Here is a 22,504-nt window from a genome sequence, read left to right as displayed (position 1 = left end):
GATGATGTAGCGAGCATAATGCATTGTGTACCTTCCCATTTATTAGAAGAGAGGTGATAAATGTACCAAAAATCTTGTTTTCTGTTTTAACCTTTTGAGTGGAAATAAAGGGAGAACAGTGAGTCCTCTCACACCATATACTCAAACTTGCATGAACACAAGATTCCGAGGCCTGCAAGAGGGCAATTCTTCAGTCCAAACGGTACAGATTAACTTGGCATTCCTAACAATGTAAATCCATTCTCAATTTCAGTTCCAAAGTTACTAGAGCTGCACTTTCATCACCTGTTAGAAATAATTCAATCAATATCTGAAACCTATGCAGTCAGTGAGAAACTAATCTGATAATCATTTGTATTGAAAGGTGTTTCCAAGCAAATTGCTCTCCACTTAATAGTCATAAGTCTCTAGTTTGGTCTTCATTTTTATATCATTTGCATTTCTCCATATTGGCTTGCTTGTGAATAGTTCCTTCTCCTCTTTCCCACAGAAAGTGATCAAAGCTTGCTCTAAGCTTTAACACTGAACCACACACTACAGTAAATATATAAGGTGGTAGGTGGATGTGTTGACCAAACTTCATCCCCCTTTAGAGAACATTTCAATAGTGGCATAGTTGGAATATGAGTTACTCTGAGTACGAGTTGAACAAGGGGTAGTCATGAAGTTTTAACTGCAATCTCAAAACATGAAGTTATGGAATTATATGGTGTTTGTTTGTACAAACATGTCTGCAGTCCTACTACTCATTGGAATTCTCGCATCGCATAGTGTAGTATGCTGTTAAAGGAGCCAAAACAAAATGATGCAACTTGCTGATAAAGTGGAGTATACATGGTAATTTGTTTTATAGAACAACAGCAATGTTGCAGCTGTGCCAAGCCAATCCAGACGACTTCTATAGCTGCCTAGACTGGCATTACACACTTGCAACATTTCCACTTTATCAAAATAAATTCACATAAATAATTCATTATCAACTGGTTGCACTGTTTCGTTGTGGCTCCTTTAAAGAGCAGCAGGACTGCAGTCAAATAACATATTAATTCCTTAACTTAATTTTTTCTTTGAGGTGATAATTACACCTTTGTGACAATCCTCCAACAACTCAACAAAAAGTATAATTGAGAGTATTATCTGGCAGTGTAGGTTACTTTTTCTAACTTTTCTATCTTTTCCTTTACACTAATAAAATTGAATTTATACCCATATGCATTTTTTGCTAACACAATATTGTTTGCTAGATTAAAAAATAGAGATGGGGACAGAACGTCAAATTTTGTGAAAATATAACAGATAATCAGGTTATGAAAATGCAGTAATATCTGCATTCCAGTAGGAAACTTGTATGTGTCTAGTCTAAGGAAAAAAAAAAAAAAGAGTAAATTAATGTTTTTTCCTCATTTACACCAGGAAGATTACTCACTCACAGGATTCATATTCTGTATACTTAGAAAATATTTTATCTGTGTTGAGGCAGCCTCTGACAAATAATAATGTTACAGAGAAATTTGTAGCAATTATGATGGAATTCAGTTCCAATGTATGCAAACTGTGTGGTTTTAGGAAAGTAATAACTGCTTGACCACTTGTGTAATTTACTCATAGAACAAAAATGGTATGAATACCTACAATTATGAATATACAATCCTTTAACAAGAATATAAAACATTTACCATACTAAAAGCAAACAAATTTTCTGCAACACTGTTGTCATCAGCAGTTTTTGGTGTGTGTGTGTGTGTGTGTGTGTGTGTGTGTGTGTGTGTGTGTGTGTTTTGCTGTAATCTTGCAGCCCTCAGAAACATACACAAACAGTAGTGACAGTACAATTAATATGCATACATCAATACTACTATCATCTTTTATTTCCAAAATAGTGTTGGTAGCATTAAATGTGCTTTGTAACAGTACAAAACATTCTAATTTCAGACTGATTACTTTCATCTCAGTTTCACAATACAAACACTAATACCTATTTGAGGCAATGCTTGAAGAACATAAACAGTTTGCTGTTAAAATAAATATCAATGCTTTTTTTGCAAACAGCAAACCATTATGGGCTATTTTAAGTAATGTTAAAATTTCACATTTGTTGCTTTGTTTACACTCAAAACAGTTTTATTTAGATTCAGAATATGTAATACTCAATATGTATTACACACAGTTCAGAAATATGAAACATGTAAAATGTGACATCTACTGCAAATTTAACTAATTTTGAAACATTTAATGCACATGTATCTTTAAATACAGTTTATTTCTGTAACAACTGAAGCACTGTTTTTAAGTTTCTTTCCTTAAAAAACAACAATACACACATGTACCATAAGGAAAAACATGGCATTCTATCAAAACACACCAATATAAACAAATTCTATTAATGCAGAGCTACATTACTGGAAAATGTCTAACATGACAGCTCCACCTAAGCAAAACTTACAAAAATTTTAAGAAAACCAATGTTCAACAACCTATTGAAAACAGACTGTAACAACACAGTTTAACATATTTATGCTTCCACATTCACTCTAACTTACAGGGCATTCATCCTAGTCCTGTGATTACATATTGTTTCAAACAATTACTCAGGTGACACACAGTTCCTGGAATCCACTGTAGGCCAGAACAATTTAAGTGAAAACAGCACCTAGCATATGACAATATTTATCATTCATTAACCATAAGCTGAAGTCCAAAACTGACAAACTGCAAAACAAGCATGTCTGGCAACATTTCTTACTAGTGGTCTTCCTCAGCATTTCTACGGTATTTTCTCATATTACCTTTCCGATGGTCAGAGCAATGTCTCTTCAATACACATACTAAAACATTTAAAAAAGAGCAACACAGGCACATTCCACAAATTTTCACACTTTTAAGTTTGTTTTGTTGCTTCTTGCATTAGTGTTCACACAAATCGTGAGGATCACAGTTAACAGATGTTTCCAATTAAGTGTGACTTTGTAGAAGTGCTTTAGATTAATTCAACAAAAATAATTACGCATATAAAACACACCTCTTTCGAGATCTTTACTTGAATACTGCAGTACCACAATAAGGTATGCACAAAAAATCATGGAAAATAATGTTAGTTTAGTTACAGTAAGCATCTCATAAATGTCAGTATATTATTACTTGATTTTACTATTTCCATTTACATCTTATAGGTAATAACAAACAACACACACATAGTGGCATATACACGTATACACTGCAAAAAAAGAAGAAAACCGTTACTGAATGAAAGTGAACAAGCCCCTATTTTATGTAAAATGCAAATTGAATGTATTTATCTATACCAAGTTTTTACTAGTGATGGTAAGATCTCTGAGAACAGGGATAATATAAAACTATAACTATATTAAGAGTAGGCATACTGATACACTACAACTACTTTTAATAGAATTGTCATTTTACAGCAGAAACAATGAAATAGTTGGCGAGTCAGTAAATTTAACATAATACAACTGTTGAACGGCTGATATATACCTATATATTAACTATTCTTAATTTGTTTGGTACTGCAGTACTGATTACAAGAAGATGCTTCCAAAAGTCTGAAGCTCATCATCACTTAAATAAATCCTGAAACTACATAAAAAAATTATTTTCCACAATGAAGAAAAAATGTTGTATTAGTTTCATCTCTCATACTCCCCATTACAAAGTAATGGCCTGAAAGAAGACAAATTCCTGATTAACAAGTAAGTAACACCTGAAAAGAATAGTCTATCCACAAGCACAATGTAATTCATCAGAATCAAAAGTCCTTTGTAAACAGTAATCATTCTTCCACTAAGTTTCTCATATAGTATAGCTAAAAACAGGCTCATTCCTCTTAAATTATCTGGCAAAAAAGTCACAAAAATATCAACACTAACAAAAATTTTACAAACGTTTGACATTTAGATATGGAAAACATTACACATAGTTCCATAAACTACACTTTCCTCATTTTGTCGTGTAAACAGTACTTATTCCTGAGCATATAACATGGTGTAAGCTGATCTTTACATTTCGATTTTTTTTCCTTGAAAATAAGTTATTTTGAGTTACCTAGCAACATTTTCTTTGCTAATGAAGTTCCAATATTCAGCAAGATATCCGAAATAGTACCACTTCTATAAAAATGGACAGTCGTACACAAACGAATTTTCTGACAAAAGCGATCACTATGAGGAGATCACAAGGAACAATCTGCCACCATGTTTTCATTTTTTTTTTCATACACTCATTTTTAACATTCACCATTTGCAGACGAATAAATGGCAGTGAGTACGGGTATTTCAAATAATGCTAATTCACTCAAATGGACACGTTTGCTCATATCACATGATTTAGCACACTTTCAACATACCTTGAAGTACCGTAGGCAAATTTAATATTCATCTGTTTCTAAGGCCGCTTTATACAGCTTTGTATATATTTGTATACCTGTATACATATACATATAGATATATCTGTAAAAACACAATAACACTGTACTGACGTAAGTCACTTTCACGTTACTAAGTTTGTCACCAAATGTTTCTCAGTAGTATTACAGATCTACTATGTCCACTCGCTGAGATCATGAGGGGAAAATTATGACACTGATAACTTTCAGTAACACGATTTTGCACGCACTGCAACAAATATTATCATCCAACTTGCATTTATCGGTGAAAGCTGCCATTTCAGTTTTAGACCTAATTCAAAAACCCAGTAACATCACAGGTAAAAGCTCTCAATGCAAGGCTGGTTGTAGGCACAAGGCGGAACTGTGAACTAACAACACAGCTTCTTTACAATTAACAACAGCTATCGTCACTTGCGTTTTCTCACTTGGTGGTGGTTGTGGTTGTAGCTGCTGGATGTGGACTGAGCATCATGATAAAGGGCTGATGGCCCAGGTTGGTCCCACCAGTGCACCACAGAAGTTGTCGACAACTGCTGCTGATGATTACTGAGAACAAAGGGCTGTGGTGGAGGGGCAGCAAACTGTGGATGCAAAATTGGTGCAGGAGGCAACACCAAAGGGGCAGTTTGCTGTGAGTGATGTAGATTCAGAGTCTGCGGTGGAGCAGTCCACATCACTGCACCACTGCTGGGGCCAGGAGGGCCCCACAGTATCTGCTAGCACCGCCGATTGCGCCAATGGTTGAGATAGTCTTGATAGCTCACAGATATCTTTTCGCTCTGGTAACGTGTGAGTTTTATATTTCTTCTAATATCTGGAGTCACAGAACCCTTGTAGCCACCTTTTCGTAGTAAAGAATCAATTGTCTGGATCTGGTCCCAACCTAAAATAATATATTTCGGTTTAAATGTAGGATTCAATGTATTACATCCAGAAAGACAAGAGCACTTTCAGTCACTAACCAACTTCCTAGTAAGACAAATTTCAGAGAAAAAAGAAAATCTTCACTTAACATATAATTATGATTGAGAGTGACATGTTGAGGCTCTTTCTACAATTATTGCAAATTACTTCCACAATACTGCCTCAAATTCTTTGAACCACTGTAGTATTAATAAATAGAGTGTACCAACAGGCTGAAAATAAAAAAAAAGTCCTTATATAATTAGGTGTGTGTGTGTGTGTGTGTGTGTGTGTGTGTGTGTGTGTCTTATTAATGGTCTTGATAACATTCAAACAAACAAACAAAACTACTTATAACATTACAAAATGAAACTAGACTAAGGTTCCAAGGTAGACAGCATAATAATGAAAAAAAGTAAAATTTACATGTAATGCTTTGAAAATCAAACTTCTTACTCTCTTTTCTCTAGCCCCATCTCCATCTGCTAATGTAACACTTGCAACATGAAATTACAGAGTAGTAATCTTTAATGTTGGATTTCTCTGCAATGTGACACTAATCATTCATATTGTAATTATAGTTCCTTCACTCTCCACACCACACTTTCTAACCAAATACAAATAAAGAAGAGCTAAAGTAGACAGATATAATTAAACAATAATTTCTCCGCACAATTTTGTAAAATCATTATTCTGGAAAGATTTTTAAAAAAATATGCTTTAAACCTCTGCATTGTTTAGAATTCACCTTGTGGAAAGTGGATGCCTGGATTTATTGCTAAGTGTCAAAACAGAGATAGAAATCTATCAGACAAGTACAACCAGAGCAGGAGGTAGGTGTAAAAATATGCAAAAAATGTCAGGGAAGTGACTCAATTGGTCAGGCATGCTGATGACACGATTAGTTTCACAGGTGGAACTCGCCGTAATGAAGCATGTTTTGCCAGTGATGAAGTGCACTGGTTGGCTTTGGAGGCAGCATATGGAGCACTTTGCACCTGTAGCGCACCTTAGGGCAATGGACGCATGGTAATAACAGGCTTCAGACATAAGAAGAATGATACATTAACTGCATACAGTAATATAAAGGACACATGAACCAAAAATACAATATATAGCTCTTGTGTCTCCAGTAGCAACTGAAAATTCTAAAGAGGATCTCTGCCATACTGTATGAAAAAACATGAGAGGTACTTCACACACCTATTAAAATGTTATAGTCTGAATCACATTTAGTATATAGTTCAAGGCTATATAATTAAAATGAGCAAACAATCTTTAAAATGTAAAATGAGTTTCAAAAAATATCCACAATTTTTTACTTCAGTGTAAGACATTCGTTTTGAAAATATTAAACATACCATTGATGTGATAATGGAAAATGTAGGGAGAAATACATATAAAAACAAGAAGAAACAGTGAAAATCTTACAATGAGGTAGAACAGCTGGCTACTACTTGCCTACAGCTAGAAAAACTCCAGTACCGCTTATATCCACGTTTACAAGAGGGAGAACTACTCCTAGCTTTCAGAGCTGTTAAGTTTTTTCCTCTCTGAGTAGGAGGGGAAAACTGACCGTTCTGAAAGCTAGGATAGCTGGAGCTCAACTGGAATGAAAAGCCTTTACCAGCTTAGCTGCGGCCCTTTCAACAGATGAATCACCAGTTAGTAGCACCTCACATAAAAAGCCATGCAACAGTTTCAGCAGAGTTGGTTTACGGCATGCCTGCTTCCATATGTAGTTCTCCTCCTGATGGGATAAGTTATGCCATTAACAGGGATGGGGTGACATGCATCAAGTGGGCGGCTGAGGTAGGTTTTGTGCCAAGGTCTTTAACACTGATATGATCCATGTAGTCAGGGGTTGGAAGCCAGTGTGATATAATGATGGAGCAGAATATATCACATGTTGAATGTGCAGCATGCTATCATATTTGAAAATGTAAAAAGTTTTTGGAGAAGATATTTTTCATTTCATGACAAAGTGAATGGATGAACACGGCTTGTGAATTGTTTCCAGAGGAACTCTGTACCATTTAGAATGCACTGCTGCAATTGTTCCATTAAGAAACTAAATAAGAGTTAATTACCAGAAAATTCTCTGCCCCATCTGTTGAGCATCTATAGTACTAAGTAATGGTCAAGTCACATGACTGTCAGTTAGAGGAGCTGTTCAAGTTTATTAGCAGTTTTTTTTCAATCTATGCTTGTAAAACTAGCAATGTGAACTGTGGTATTTTTGTCTTGTATTGTGGCATCCTCATTAAGAAATGTTTATTCCATAAGCCATCTTAATACATTCACACAATACTGGAATACACCTCCTCCTAGGACAGTAACAACAGACATAATAGGGTCTCTCAATACTGGAATTTATGGTTTTTTGGGCTTCATATACATTAAAATTTCAGTAGTCCAATTAGTTTATTCCTGTTAATGGAAATGCGTGAAAAACTATTCCAGTCTGTTGACTCATGGTGCAATGTGTGCGCAAAAGTGTGTGTGTGTGTGTGTGTGTGTGTGGCCGTCACAATTTTCCCAAAAACTCTGTTTTCCAGGTGGCAAAAAAGGAGGAGATTCCTAGGCAAAGACTACAAAAAGAATTTGCTCTCAGATGTTTACGAATTTCTGGAAGTGGGTTTCTTATTTGGTGCATATTTAACATACACATTTATTTTATCTCACACCAAAAATGAAATACTGTAATATCACTAAAGTTAAGAATTGCAATATTTTAGCATTACTTATGTTTAAAATATTTTTGTGTACGATGTCCTAACATGAAATGACTGTATGTGAATCTGAAGGTTAATTAAGGAGTCAGTCAACAGTAAAAAAAAAAAGGTAAGTAGGACCCAGTAGGCCACAGTATGAGCCAATAATTTGTATGATATATCCAAAAACAAAGACTTCTGTCTCTTGGTAAAACAGCTTCCCTATTTACAATTTTAAAAAAAGCCAAACACACAAAGTAACATAAAAACAAACTCAAACAGAAAATTTTGAAGTAATGTGGTTTTTTTAAATGCTTAGTGGCTATTCAGCAGCAATATGTTCACATTCTGTTCTGGAACAAATGCTGCAACAGATACGTAAGCCACTATTGAAAAGACTGTACATGAAGTAGGGGGTAATAATTCACAAATATTCATGGGTAATAATTCACAAATATTCACGTCAAAGAATATGTCTTCATGAGTCCCAAGAATGAAATCATTTGAGTAAAATGAACTTTCAAAAATGTTTTACAGATACTGCTACTAGTCACACAATTTGTAGACACTCAAATTATTTAACAAAGCAACATCTTTTGAGGTGTAAATCCTATCTTCAGGCTACAATGGCAGTACAAAAACATTTAACAGAAGTACATGCAGGTATTAAGAGTGTTTTGTAGGGTCTTGGCCTGTGCTACTTCATTGGGGTTCAGATTTCTGGCTACAGTGCCCTGTGAACTTCATTCAGGGTTTAGGAAAGATCCACCAAACACAAATAACTTAGATAGGTGGTACCGACAGTTCGTGGAAGCTGGAAGGTCCTGGTCGACCTTGTTTGTCTGATGCTAATGTCGAAAGAGTGTGCAAGGCATTTCATTGAAGTCTTTGCAAGTCACATAGCGAATCAACCAGATATTTTTCAATGCCAAAGACTGTAGTGAGGAGGTGTTGTGTAAGCAGGTATGTTTTTAAACTGTACAAAGGGGGATTAGTGCAGGCCCTTATGCCAGCTGACAATGTGACAAGATGTGAGTTTCGTTAAGAATTGCAGTTAAATATGGAGGACACTATTTTTATAGGAAGACTCATCTTCTGCAGATCAACTTTCCATGTAAGTGGAAAGATACAAATGGAAAGATGAACACACACACAATGTCCGTACCTGGCACAGTGAGAAACCACATACAATGATAAAGCATCAGTGTGACTCTCCAAAAAGTGAACTTTTTTTTTGGGCATTTTGCATGAGACTCTTCTTCAAACAACGAACAGTGATGAGTAACTCACTGCCACACATGTTGGTGACCTCGTTATAACCCCAGCTGAAGATCAGTGATGATGATTACATTGGCAACTGGACAGTGTTCTGCCCCATTTTCACAGGAATGTACGAGAGCATCTTTATCACGTTCTTCATCAAAGCTGGATTGGACATGCTGCAATGGCAGACAACAACCTTCTTCCTGGTTGCCCCGTTCACTGGATTTAACACCCTGCATTTTCTTTCTGTAGAGGTTTGTGAAAGACAGAGTTTATGTACAGCCAACACCTGTGTCCCTGAAGTGTGTTATCAGATGAAGGACGCACTGCAGGCCATCTAGGAAGAAATAGTTTACCATGTATATGAGTTGTGTGACCAAGGGTGTACACATTGCAAGATTGTGATTAACACATCAAAAACTTGTGCAGTTATCACTGCACATTCTGCATGGTTATCCCATATAAAGAAGTAAATCAATTTATTGCTAAATTTTAAAACCACATATTTCATTTACAAACACCCTGTATTAATGGAGCAAAGCTGCATTCTAAACTAAAGTAGATTTTCAGGAAAGTTTTTATTCATGTTTTATTTATTTTTTATTGCTTTTCCCCCATGTAGCTGTTCTCAAACAAATTGCAATCAATTGGATGTCCCTTAGGCGACTCATGCCTCTAACGCGTTACCCAACCAGTGAAAAAGGTAGGCACAATGTAACGTGGAATCCACGGCAAAGCTCCACATCATTAAGACAGAAATGCCATGTTAAAGTGCAGAGTAAAAGAAAGTGATCCTGCCAAGGTTTGATCCACAACATTTCAATTTCCAGCTACATGCTCTACTCAGGGTGTATACGCGGACAAGGAAAAAAATTCCCGGATTTCCTGGTTAAAAATACACTTTCTCCTGGATGAAAACACATTTTTTCCATGTTATTAAGTGACAGTATATTTTCCCCTCGGAACTGTAAAACTTATCAATCCTTTGAATGGTTCTGTTTTTATACACGGACGTGGAATTTCCCGGCACTTTAGAAAACGAAACTCAGGGAAGAAAACTCCTTTTGGAAAGATGTCTTTATGTGCAGCAACATGTACGCTGCACATTTTGGTATTACGAAAGTATAAATTCGAATTCCACCACACACCGCATGTTACTTTCCGATCCATTGTAATCGAGATTGCGATGCGCTTTGCGCCAGTCATAGCTCATGTCACGTGATCCCACCAGCCGATGACAGCGGATATTCAGACCACAGGACACGTGATGTAGTCAGCTATAGCAACATCACTTATGTAGTGCGGATACACAAACAGGAAAAGTTAATGTTTTAAATTAATATACATAGTGTTGCTACACGAAAAGTAAAGCTTTCACATATAATATTGGTCTCTAAGGTTAATAAGCTGCAAGAGAAACTAAGCTTTCACATATAATGTTGATTTTTTTGCGTGATATGAACGTCTGATCCAGGCTCGAAATACTTCTAAATGGCTCTTCATTGAACGCTCTGTGATTTAAGAAATTCATCGTACATTCTCGCACATGGTTCAAATTGCATAAAAGGAAATTTACTTTGAAAGTAATGCTTTTCAAACCACCATTCGCAATATTTTCCCGCGACCTGTTAGAAATAGGTTCATTTCCGTAGTCGTCAGAGAGCGCCAGATAACAGGCGCCACCACACTTTGGCAGCTGCTATGATGCAGGAAGCCCATATGTTCGTACATGTAAAACACTAAAATATCTTACAAAAGAAAAAAGACATCAGAGGATACTCCAAGAGCATCGGAATTTCGTGAACCATACTAAAATGGCACATTTAAAGTGCATACATAAAGAGCACATTCATATGTCCAGATTCCCAATGAAGTAGGCTCGACCTGACATTAAGCTTTTCAGAGTGGGTTTCGGGATGTAAATTTTCTTGGAGTACCAGTACTGTATTAACTCATTTGATTCTTTATTATGGTATAATGCCATATGTGCTAGAAGATGAAAACGTGCCCTTGAAATGCAGCAAGCAGTTGAAATTAGCCAATTTGACTGCCTCAGCATAAAAGATTAATAAAAGCCAAATTTCTTTAGTAAATCGACAAAAATAACTTCTTTGTTCTACAAGGCGATTAATGCATAGCTGTCAGAAAAGTGGAAATCGCGCCTCTCCCTTGAGCATTTGAGATACGTCAAAAATGTACAAAATCGAATTTTCAAAACTATGTTCATTTTGTAGCACACATCTTTCTGAAGATGTCTGATACATGAAACAAATATGTTCCAGGAAATGTAAGACGTTATTTATTCTTAAGTGTGCCAGAGTGCAGTGCCACCCCCTCTTCACACAGCATTCTTCTATCGCACGTCACTGTATTTCGCTCCGTGGGATTGAAACTTGTATATTTCGTACTGGATGGCATCAAACCATATTCAGGACAGAGGAAATTAAAATGTCCTGTGGTGCCTCTCCTGCTCCCAGTCGCCCGGTTTGACATCCTGCCCCTCCTTTTTTTATATATAAACCCTCGCAATTAATACTGGATGGGATTATTTGTAATCGGGAGAACAAGAACTCTTCAGAAAATTTTGCACTCTTTATTGCCTGTTAGCTAATAACTTGCTGTTTTGGGTGACATAAAATTAAATATAGGATACATAAAACCAGTAAAGACAAGAAACAAGCAATACAGTACACACTTCTTCAATCCTTAGCTGCTAGCATTGTTTTCCCTCTAATCTTGCTACAGCTTTGCACAGCGTGCTTTCCTTTCTGCGACAGAATCTCTTATCTCATCAAAGTTCGTCAAACGTTTTGCTACATGAAAAATCGAAATATCGTTGTCTAATACTGCATAAGCTGTTAATACAAACAGTACCCAAGACTGGCGTGGTTTCTCGGTCTGATTACATCTATTTTGTTACTGTCTGCTAAATAAAACAAAACAGTTCTTTCTAACACTGCAGAAATTGTAACACACACCAAATAAACGGGACTGTTTTGGCACAAATGGTCATTCTTATAACACATCAGAATAGAATTCACGAGAATCAACATAAAATGCCTATTAGGCCTACTAAAAGCAAAAAGCTTTATGTTAGAAAATAGTTTCACATTTCATTCATATGCTCCAGTTTCTCGAGCATGATAGATCGAAAAGTAGTAGTATGAGATTTTAATATAAATTTGGAATCGTCATATACTTCCCTAATTTGTGTGATGTCCCTGTTTCTTCTCCTTCCTCATTCTAACAAACAATCTTGTCATGACTAATTCTGGAACTATTCCTGCCTTTGTCAAAACTTATTCGCCAGTTAACTTCACTAACCCTGCCACAATCACAGGTTTAGTTATCCCTGAATATTCTCCGATTAGGTGTTATGTTCCTACAAACCATTTTCCGCGCTACTTCCAGAATATAACTTAAGCAGCTGCTAGACAGGGCTGTACAGCTGGCCCTTACTTGTGTAGTGATCTGGCCAAAAATTTTCTGACAAAATTTCATTTTCCTGGATACACCGAGAAGATAATGCGTAATATTTCTTACCTGTTATTCCTGTTAGTCGTTTATTTCCACTCTGGTAGTCTGTATCTATGGATTTCCCTAATAATTATAACAACGCTTATCATTCGCAAACCCAATCAACCACATAATCAGACAGTGATTGGCGTTCACTCGTTCGGCTTTACTCCGCTCAGCTTGTATAGCCCGGTCCCCTTTTGACTGCAGGAAAGTTTATTTCTAGATGGGATGAGGATTCCCCTGACAGACACATCTTATAAACTGTGCACTAATTCAAAAATCAACTTATGATTTTTTTTTTTTTTTTTACCATGGGACCAAACTGCTGATATCATTGGTCCCTAGGCTTACACACTACTTAATCTAACTTGTGCTAAGGACAACACATACACCCATGCCTGAGGGAGGATTCGAACCTCCGACGGGGGGAGCCGCGCGAACCATAACTAGTCGCCCTAGACCACACGGCTACCCCACGCAGCTTATGATTCATTCAGAAATCAACTTATAGTGTGTGTTCAAAGAGTAATCAATAGACCAACGTGCGCTGGATGCAAGACACTTTGTGAAACTATGTTTTTACTCCTGAAGAATATGAATTTGGCACCCCCTCCCTCATAGATCCGAGCCTGCTGCACATGCGTGAATCTAGCTTGCGCGGGGCAGTAAAATTTTTCCAGTTGGCACCTAGCTGCTTGCGGCAACTGCTTACTCAGCAGCAGCCACATTTCTGTAGCCAGAAAAGGGAGAAGGTTCTACTCAAATGCCACTCAACTGCGCATGCGCATGAACCCACTTGTAACTGCTAAAACAAATCTAAGGCAAACAGTTGTGACGTCACGCTCATCAGAGGCAATTTGTTGTTATGAAGCATTGCATAGTCTTCCTAAAGCCTTTGACACATTTTGCTGCTTGCAAACGCTTGCATGAGCACTGTATTTTGTTGTTGTATATGGCACATTTCCTTTGGAATTTATGTTTTATTTTCTTTTTTTCCTCATTCACGTTTTATTGTTGCAGTATTATTCTGCTGTAGCGGGATACAGTAATATCCTTTGTTAGAGTATTGATTCTTACCAGTCAAAATTACAAAAATTTAACAGAAAACTAAACAAAAAATTCCCGGAATATTAAAAAAATTACCGGGTTTTTCCCGGTTTTCTCCCGGATGAAAAAATTCCCAGGTTTTTCCCGGATCTTCCGGTTGTCCCAGGTCGTATACACCATGTCTACTACTACACCACCAAACCAGATGTGGATTCAATCATGCTTGCTGCACTCTTGGGTCTCTTCTGCTCTCTCGAGGTATGGTGGCAGTTCGCTACATGGCGATGTAATGTTCCTCACAACACAACTTTAATTCATCATGATTCAGACAATGCGTACAAAATATTTACAAATGTAACAATTATGAGAAGGAACGATGCTACTCACCATACAGCGGAGATGCTGACACCATACAGCGGAGATGCTGATTCGCAGATAGGCATAAGGACTCTCACAATTAAAGCTTCCATGTTGACTGAGGATAGTCCAAAGATGTAGAGAACCGTGCATGAGCAACACCTATTAGACAGGTGGGGGCCCAACAGCTGATCAGTTCCAGTCATTCCAAGAGGAAGGAGGTATACGGCTCTGTAGTTCAACCATGCCTAGACAGTCCGCATTGTTGCTTTGTGCCAGGAAGGGCTCTCAACAAGGGAAGTGTCCAGGCGTCTCAGAGTGAACCAAAGCGATGTTGTTTGGACATGGAGGAGATACAGAGAAACAGGAGCTGTTGATGACATGCCTCACTCAGGCTGCCCAAGGGCTACTACTTGCAGTGGCCGACTGCTACCTATGTATTATGGCTCGGAGAACCCTGACAGCAACGCCATCATGTTGAATAATGCTTTTCGTGCAGCCACAAGACTTCTTGTTACGACTCAAACTATGCGCAATAGGCTGCATAATGCGCAACTTCACTCATGACGTCCATGTCGAAGTCCATCTTTCCAACCACGACACCATCCAGTGCGGTACAGATGGGCCCAACAACATGCCGAATGGACCGCTCAGGATTGGCATCACGTTTTCTTCACCGATGAGTGTCGCGTATGCCTTCAACCAGACGATCGTCGGAGACGTGGTTCGAGGCAACCCGGTCAGGCTGAATGCCTTAGACACACTGTCCAGCGAGCGCAGCAAGATGGAGGTTCTCCGCTATTTTGGGGCGGCATTATGTGGGGCCGACATATGCCGCTGGTGGTCATGGAAGGCGCTGTGACGGCTGTACGATACATGAATGCCATCCTCCGACCGATAGTGCAACCATATCGGCAGCATATCGGCTTGGCATTCATCTTCATGGAGGGCAATTCGCACCCCCATCATGCACATCTTGTGAATGACTTCCTTCAGGATGAAAACATTGCTTGACTAGAGTAGCCACCATGTTCTCCAGACATGAACCCTATAGAACATGCCTGGGATAGATTGTAAAGGGGTCCTTATGGACGAAGTGGCCCACCTACCACTCTGAGGGATCTACGCCGAATCGCCGTTGAGGCGTGGGACAACATGGACTAACAGTGCCTTGATGAACTTGTGGATAGTATGTCACAACAAATACAGAAGTGCATCAATGCAAGAGGACGTGCTACTGGGTATTAGAGGTACTGGTGTGTACAGCAATCTGAACCACCACCTCTGAAGGTTTTGCTATATGGTGGTATAACATCGCTATATGGTGGTATAACATAATAAAAAGGGCAGAAATGGTGTTTATGTTTATCTCTATTCCAATTTTCTGTACAGGTTCTGGAACTCTTGGAACCGAGGTGATGCAAAACTTTTTTTGGTGTGTGTATGTCTACTGTTGATGAAGGCCTTAATGGCCAAAAGCGTTAATTGTGAGAGTCTTGATGTTGTGTCTATCTTCTACTCAGCATCTCCGCTATGTGGAGAGTAGCAACTTTCGTTCTCATAATTGTTACATTCCATCCTGGATTTTCCTCTGTTTGAAATCTTTACAAATTACATACGAAAACCTTCCTTGTTGGTAGTGTATCTGTTAGTGGAAACTGGATCAAAATACTCACAACAGTTTCTGATAGTAGTGTCCACATACAGAAGGATGCATATGGGTGACTTCAAAACCTGTCACATATTGACTCTTAAATTGAAACAAGCTTTGTTCTGACCACCATCTTGTTAATTGTGGTGTCTTCTTTAAGTATACGGTGACAATTTGTGAATAGTGGTTAATAAGTTCCAAGGGCCCACAGCAATGGAGGTAACTGAACACACCACGAAAAGACAGCCATTTAACATGAAGAAAGATGACCACAGCACATGCCAAGACCTTACAAAACAACTTTAATATCTACGTATACCCCTGTTAAATATTTTTGTATTGCCACTGTAGCTTGAATATAAGGTTTATACAGATTTGCTTCATTCAACAATTTGAGTGTCATCAATTTTATGACACAGGGCTCTGGAAAACCCTTTCGTACTTTTGAAAGTCATGCTTGATTACTAGTCCATATGGCTTTGCACAAAATTTAGAACTTTAGTACTCATTGCCGATAAAAATATCCACAAAATACTGATATACTGGTTCATCAAGAATGCTTTTCCTTACATTAAGTGAAGGAACAATTTACTCTGTTACTGAATGTGTACCACGCTTGGTAGTTGAATTTAACAACTACTGCTAATGAAAGCTCAACGTTGACAAATAGTTTTAACATGACGGTGGAGTGCACCTCAGAACTGTTGCCTTTTGAACATAAAAGAACCTGCAGAATATTGGACTAGCTTTGTGAATGATTAAGAACTACTTTGCAACTAGAACTCTGTATGTTCTATTTAGGGGGAAATCATCAAATCTCTAAGAAGTTTTGGATGCACCTCAATCTCCACAATTGTCCACAATACATATGTAAATAATTTGCTGGTTACTGTCAGAACTTCCATGGGGCAGGTTACAAAATGTCCATTTAACTGATACTTGGGGCATATGAAACGAACCTTCCCGAAGACTGCTATGACAAGTGGACAAAATAAAAGTAGCAATCAAGTGACAAAATAAAAATAGCAATTAAGCAAACCTTGGGCAGTGAACAAACAATGAATCAAAATTACCTGGCAGCCACTCTTTTCACACCAGAAACATCAACTGAGCCGTTCTATGGCCACAGTTAACAATCATCTCAGTTAACATGAAGAAATTTCAACATCTAAAAAAGAAGTGCTAGAAGGTCAATGAAACAAATATGTACGTAACATATTGTGCATACAGAAGACAAACAGAAGCCGTGAGATGCACAGACCAAAAATGAACAGGCTGCATCTCGCTGTCTGAATACACCACTACCAACACCAAAAAGCTATTTTTATCCATCCAAATGTCCAGGTTATATGCACAGCAGTTATGGAGAAAAATTATATTTAAATTCTTAGTATAGGAACAGTTAATTTTACCATCTCTCCCCATTGCAAACCTTCTTGCACTGTATTTACACTTAATAAATCAATTTTAATAACAAAAATATGCGGGTTGTCACAGGTTAGACTGGGGCAGCAGTGCAAGAATGGACAGAAAAGAATCATCTTACTCTAAATCATGATGCAAAACTACCTGCATCATTCAACACTAAGTGGAGCCAAAGTTACAGCCATGACCTTATATTCAATAGTAGTCAATGATGTGTAAAATCTGTATGCTGCACAATACCAAACCCACAGCAGAGACAAATGCCTTTAGACCTCAGAATGTACCTCTTTGTAGGAGGTACAATTTCAAAATGACAGAATGCTTAAAATTTGCATAATTGTTAGATGTTAAGGTACTCAGAATAGAACCTATTATAAAAAATCCTATGATAGCTTCACTGCAGCTGGAAAGATGATGATGATTTGGGTTGAGGGGGCACTAGACATCATGGTCATCAGAACTCTGACGATAAGTCAACATGAAATCTCACGGGTGGGGACAAAGGAGCCCCCACATGCGGAGCAGTTTATAATGTACTGAAGTCTGCCACCCTTCCCCACCGGTTTAGGGATGAGGCCTGAGAGTTCACAAAATTTCACCACTCTTTAAAAACTGGTATCTGTATCTGCGAGGATGGTGGGCACATCTCCAGCGAGACCGAGGGCTGCCCTAATATCAGTATATAGGACACACATAGCCACAATATGCTGAACTGAAAGCGGCACGTCACAAGCTTCACAGAATGGTGGATCCTCCCGCCGGAGGAGGAACCCATGTGAGATAGGGCTATGCCCGATGCTCAGTCTGATAAGCAAAACCTCCTTTCAGCAGTGAGGTTGACATAAAGTCCGCCAAGCCTTTGTGGTCAATTTCAGCAACCGCAGTTTGTTGTCTGACACCACAACCATTCAGTCTCCCACTGACGCATGATGCATCTGTCAGAAAATGAGATAATAACGTGCAACGGGAGGGGACATTGATAGACAGCACCATCCCAACATGCTTCCTTGGCAGCTTTGTCAGCCATGTCGTTACCCTGTATACAAATGTGACCAGATGCCCAGCTAAAGATCACGTCCTTGCCACGGCGTTGGAGCTGCTGGAAGGAGTCAGGAATGAACTGAATCAGCGTGTCTACTGGATACATTTGGTGAAGTGCTTGCAGCGCACAAAGAGTCGGAATAGACAAGAAAATTCGTATGGTGATGTCTGAACTCTCCCCAGTGCTATCAGAATACCATATAACTCCGATCATAATTTGTAAATTGTTCTGGAAAACGCACTTTGAAAACCCTACCATGGAAAACCACAGAACAATCGAGAGCATTCTCCTGCTGGGATCCATCTGTATAAGTAACGATAAAACTACAGCACTTACTTAAAATGGACAAAAACAAAGATGTAAAAACCAAATCTGGAGTATAACTTTTCGTGTACTGTGTCAAGCTTAAAATCACTTTGGGCCTCTGAAGACACCAAGGTGGCACTGCGTTCCATCCCTGGGTGTGTATTTTCACGCCCGAGAGGTCCAGATCCTTGAGACAGTCCGTAGAACGTATACCAAATGGTTGGGTCACTTGGTGCTGATTCCTGAACAGTCGTTCGAAGGTGGGTTGGATCACTGAACGAAATGCAATGGCTGAGGTGACGCTGAGACTTCCAGCGCCTGTCGAGCGAAAAGGATGTGTCGCCGAATCCAGAGTGGTGGTTCACCAGCCTCTGAACTGGGCTGGTCCGAAGGGCTCCAGTCGGTATCCGAATGCCCTCATCATGGACAGCATCTAACATCTGGAGGTAGGAAGGATGGGCCGATCCACAGACCATGCTCCTATTGTGTAAGTGTGATAGGACAAATGCCCTATAAAATTGCACGAGGCGGGACCTGTCAGCTCCCCATGTTTTTCCTGCCAAGGCATTTCAAAACGATCAACAACTGGAAGCCCTTTGTTCATAGGTCTTTCAGGTGTAGGAGCCATGTTAATTTCCAATCAAATAATAAACTCAAAGTGTTCACAGTGTCTTGAAAACGTAAAATATGGTCCCCCCATTGTAAGCTCTGGTTGGTTAAAACTCTGCCGAGCACGATTAAAGTTGACGCACACAGTCTTCTCAGGTGAGAACCGAAAACCAGTTGTCTGGGCCCAGGATTCCAGCCTTCTAATGGTCAGCTGTAGCTGCCTCATTGTTGTTAGATCAGAGGAAGAGTAGAAGATCAGCTGGAAAGAGATGCTCCTGATGTCTATGCCTCAGGAATGCCGAACATCTGCTCTCGCATAAGATAAATCTGCTCTATTTTCAGAATACCACAATTCATCTGATAAATTGCTAAGATTTCCTACTGTCCCTAGTCAGATTTAAGCCATCAATCTTTCCAATCTATTGATCCTTTGTGTCTCCTTTATAGTGCAAATGAGCTCTTGTTTCCAGTTTCCACAGTTACTTTGCTAAAAGGATATTTGATAAATATTCTTTTAGTGAAGTAACTGTGGAAACAAGCTCATTTGCGCTATAAACAAGACACAAAGGATCAATGGATTAGAAAGGTTGATGGCTTCAATCTGACAAGAGACTGTAGATCTTAGCAACGAACCAATGGAGACCAATAAACCTAAAATCACCACCAACAACCAAATAGCACATCAGCTACTGCTAAGCAGGAAGGCCAGCCACAAATCTAAAATGCCCAAGCTTTATACAGTAGACCATGAGCAGAATAACGATCTTACAATAGCATTCGACATGGCTGAATTAGGGAATACTGTCAGAGTAAAAATGGAAAATTAGTTAGCTGTGATGATATTCAAAGAGAAAGATGAAGCAGTATGGCCTAACAACAAAGAAATGTATGAACTGATACCAAATTTAAAATATAAGGAAAACAGTGTGAGTAGTTGCCCTGCTAAAACCTGGCAAAGAAGAGACAATCTGAATAATTTTAGACTAGTTGCACTACTGTGACACCTCTATAGATTGCTAGGAAGATTTATCTTAGATCATCCTCTGTTCATAATTGACCCTTTACTTATACCTTAAGAAGCTGGATTGTATCCTGGTAAAAGTTGTACTGGAGAGATCTCTTGAGTCTCACATAGTTCACAGAAGATTGTCTCAAAGTTAATAAGGCAACTGGAGTGGTATTTGTTGACCTATGAGCAGCAGCTACTGTTAACTAAGCTGTACTACTGACCAAGGACTTTAAGCTAACCAGATTCGTCATCATTCTACTGCAAAATCTCAAGTTTTACATTGTCCTTCAAGGACAGCACAGCTACTGGAGGTTACAGAAGAATTGTATTCCTCGAAGTTTACTGGACCACAACACTATGTAATATAATTACAAATGACCAACCTACAGCCATCAATACTGGAAGTTTTTTGTATGCAGATGGTCTTGCTCTTTTCACATAGAGCATACAGTTTTTGACTCAGTGGAAACACCCTCACTAATACTCCTGAAAGACTACGATACTACACAGCAAACCAGCTTAAACCAAATTCATCTAAGACACAAATTTGTGTTTTCCATTCGAGAAATTGGGAAGCACTCAGAATTTAAAGATGATCTGGTCAGGAGCTGAACTTTAACAATGCAGTGCTCCAAAATACCAAGGAATAACACTCAACAGATCTTTTACATACAATAATACCAAGTTCAAAGTTTCCACCAGGTACAGTCTCCTTAGAAAACTGGTTGATTCAATATGGGATAGTGAAGTCAAAACAATCTGAATTTCTGCAATTGTACTGTGTTATTCCACTGCAGAGAAGACCTGTCCCATCTAGTATAAATCGAGACACGCCAAACAAGTGGGTGAAGCCCTCAATGAGACATACAGACATTTAATACGCTGTTTAAAATCTACACCAGCAGAGCAGCTCTACTGCCTCCTGGTTGGAAAACAGTACCTGAAACTCTACTGCCTGATTATGAGAGGGGCGTGCTGACATGCAAGTCCTTGAATAGATTGAGATCAAGAGCAGGCAGCTCGGGGTTAATACGGCAAGATGGGCTATAACAAAGTAGACAATGTCAAGTGCCACTGTGTAGAAGATCAGAGAGTTAAATACATACTTCAGTAATGACTGTGTCCAAACTTTTGCACAGAAGATTACTTATCAAGCCTTCAAGAAGTGGCAGAGATTTGGTCAAATTTCTTATATTTTAAAGTCTGTTATGATTCAGCAAACTAAACTGGTTATTTGGCCATTGTGACAGCACTGTCATGTTCACGTGTGGAAAGCAGTCGGGGGATGCAGCAATAGCGTATACACCAATACTCTTGCAAGTGGAATACTTACATGCTATGTCTTTAAGAACCACTGAACTAAGTGCCACTCAGAACAAGAATACAAATAGTACAATTTTCCACACATTACCTGCTTATGAAGTTTCACTTGCAGTATTTGTAACTTTGTTTTCCCTGATGATGTCACTATATTAAATAGGGGTGACTGTTGATCCATCATCTGCTGTTTTACGAGGGCAGTTCAATAAGTAATGCAACACTTTTTTTTTCTCGGCCAATTTTGGTTGAAAAAACCGGAAATTTCTTGTGGAATATTTTCAAACATTCCCGCTTTGTCTCGTATAGTTTCATTGACTTCCGACAGGTGGCAGCGCTGTACGGAGCTGTTAAAATGGCTTCTGTAACGGATGTGCGTTGCAAACAATGGGCAGTGATCGAGTTTCTTTTGGCGGAAAACCAGGGCATCTCAGATATTCATAGGCACTTGCAGAATGTCTACGGTGATCTGGCAGTGGACAAAAACACGGTGAGTCGTTGGGCAAAGCGTGTGTCATCATCGCCGCAAGATCAAGCAAGACTGTCTGATCTCCCGCGTGCGGGCCTGGCGGAGCGTGCGAACACACTCGTTCGAGATGATCGACGGATCACCATCAAACAACTCAGTGCTCAACTTGACATCTCTGTTGGTAGTGCTGTCACAATTGTTCACCAGTTGGGATATTCAAAGGTTTGTTCCCGCTGGGTCCCTCGTTGTCTAACCGAACACCATAAAGAGCAAAGGAGAACGGAGAACCATCTGTGCGGAACTGCTTGCTCGTCATGTAGCTGAGGGTGACAATTTCTTGTCAAAGATTGTTACAGGCGATGAAACATGGGTTCATCACTTCGAACCTGAAACAAAACGGCAATCAATGGAGTGGCGCCACACCCACTCCCCTACCAAGAAAAAGTTTAAAGCCATACCCTCAGCCGGTAA

General features: G+C 38.9%; 1 protein-coding gene across 1 annotated transcript in view; it reads right to left on the bottom strand.

Annotated features, from left to right (window-relative positions):
* Window positions 1–1,850: 1,850 nt before the first annotated feature.
* LOC126456942 (AMME syndrome candidate gene 1 protein homolog) overlaps window positions 1,851–22,504 on the bottom strand; it is a 54,619-nt gene continuing 33,965 nt past the window's right edge. Inside the window, exon 4 of the mRNA XM_050092876.1 lies at window positions 1,851–5,285. Coding sequence (XP_049948833.1) covers window positions 5,119–5,285 — 167 coding nt within the window. The 3' untranslated portion in view covers window positions 1,851–5,118. The remainder of the gene's footprint in view (window positions 5,286–22,504) is intronic.

The sequence above is a fragment of the Schistocerca serialis genome, chromosome 2, assembly GCF_023864345.2.
Source record: "Schistocerca serialis cubense isolate TAMUIC-IGC-003099 chromosome 2, iqSchSeri2.2, whole genome shotgun sequence".
In the NCBI taxonomy this organism is placed as follows: Eukaryota; Metazoa; Arthropoda; class Insecta; order Orthoptera; family Acrididae; genus Schistocerca; species Schistocerca serialis.
The sequence above is the reverse complement of the archived record's forward strand: the minus strand, read 5'-3'. Positions and strand labels throughout refer to the sequence as shown.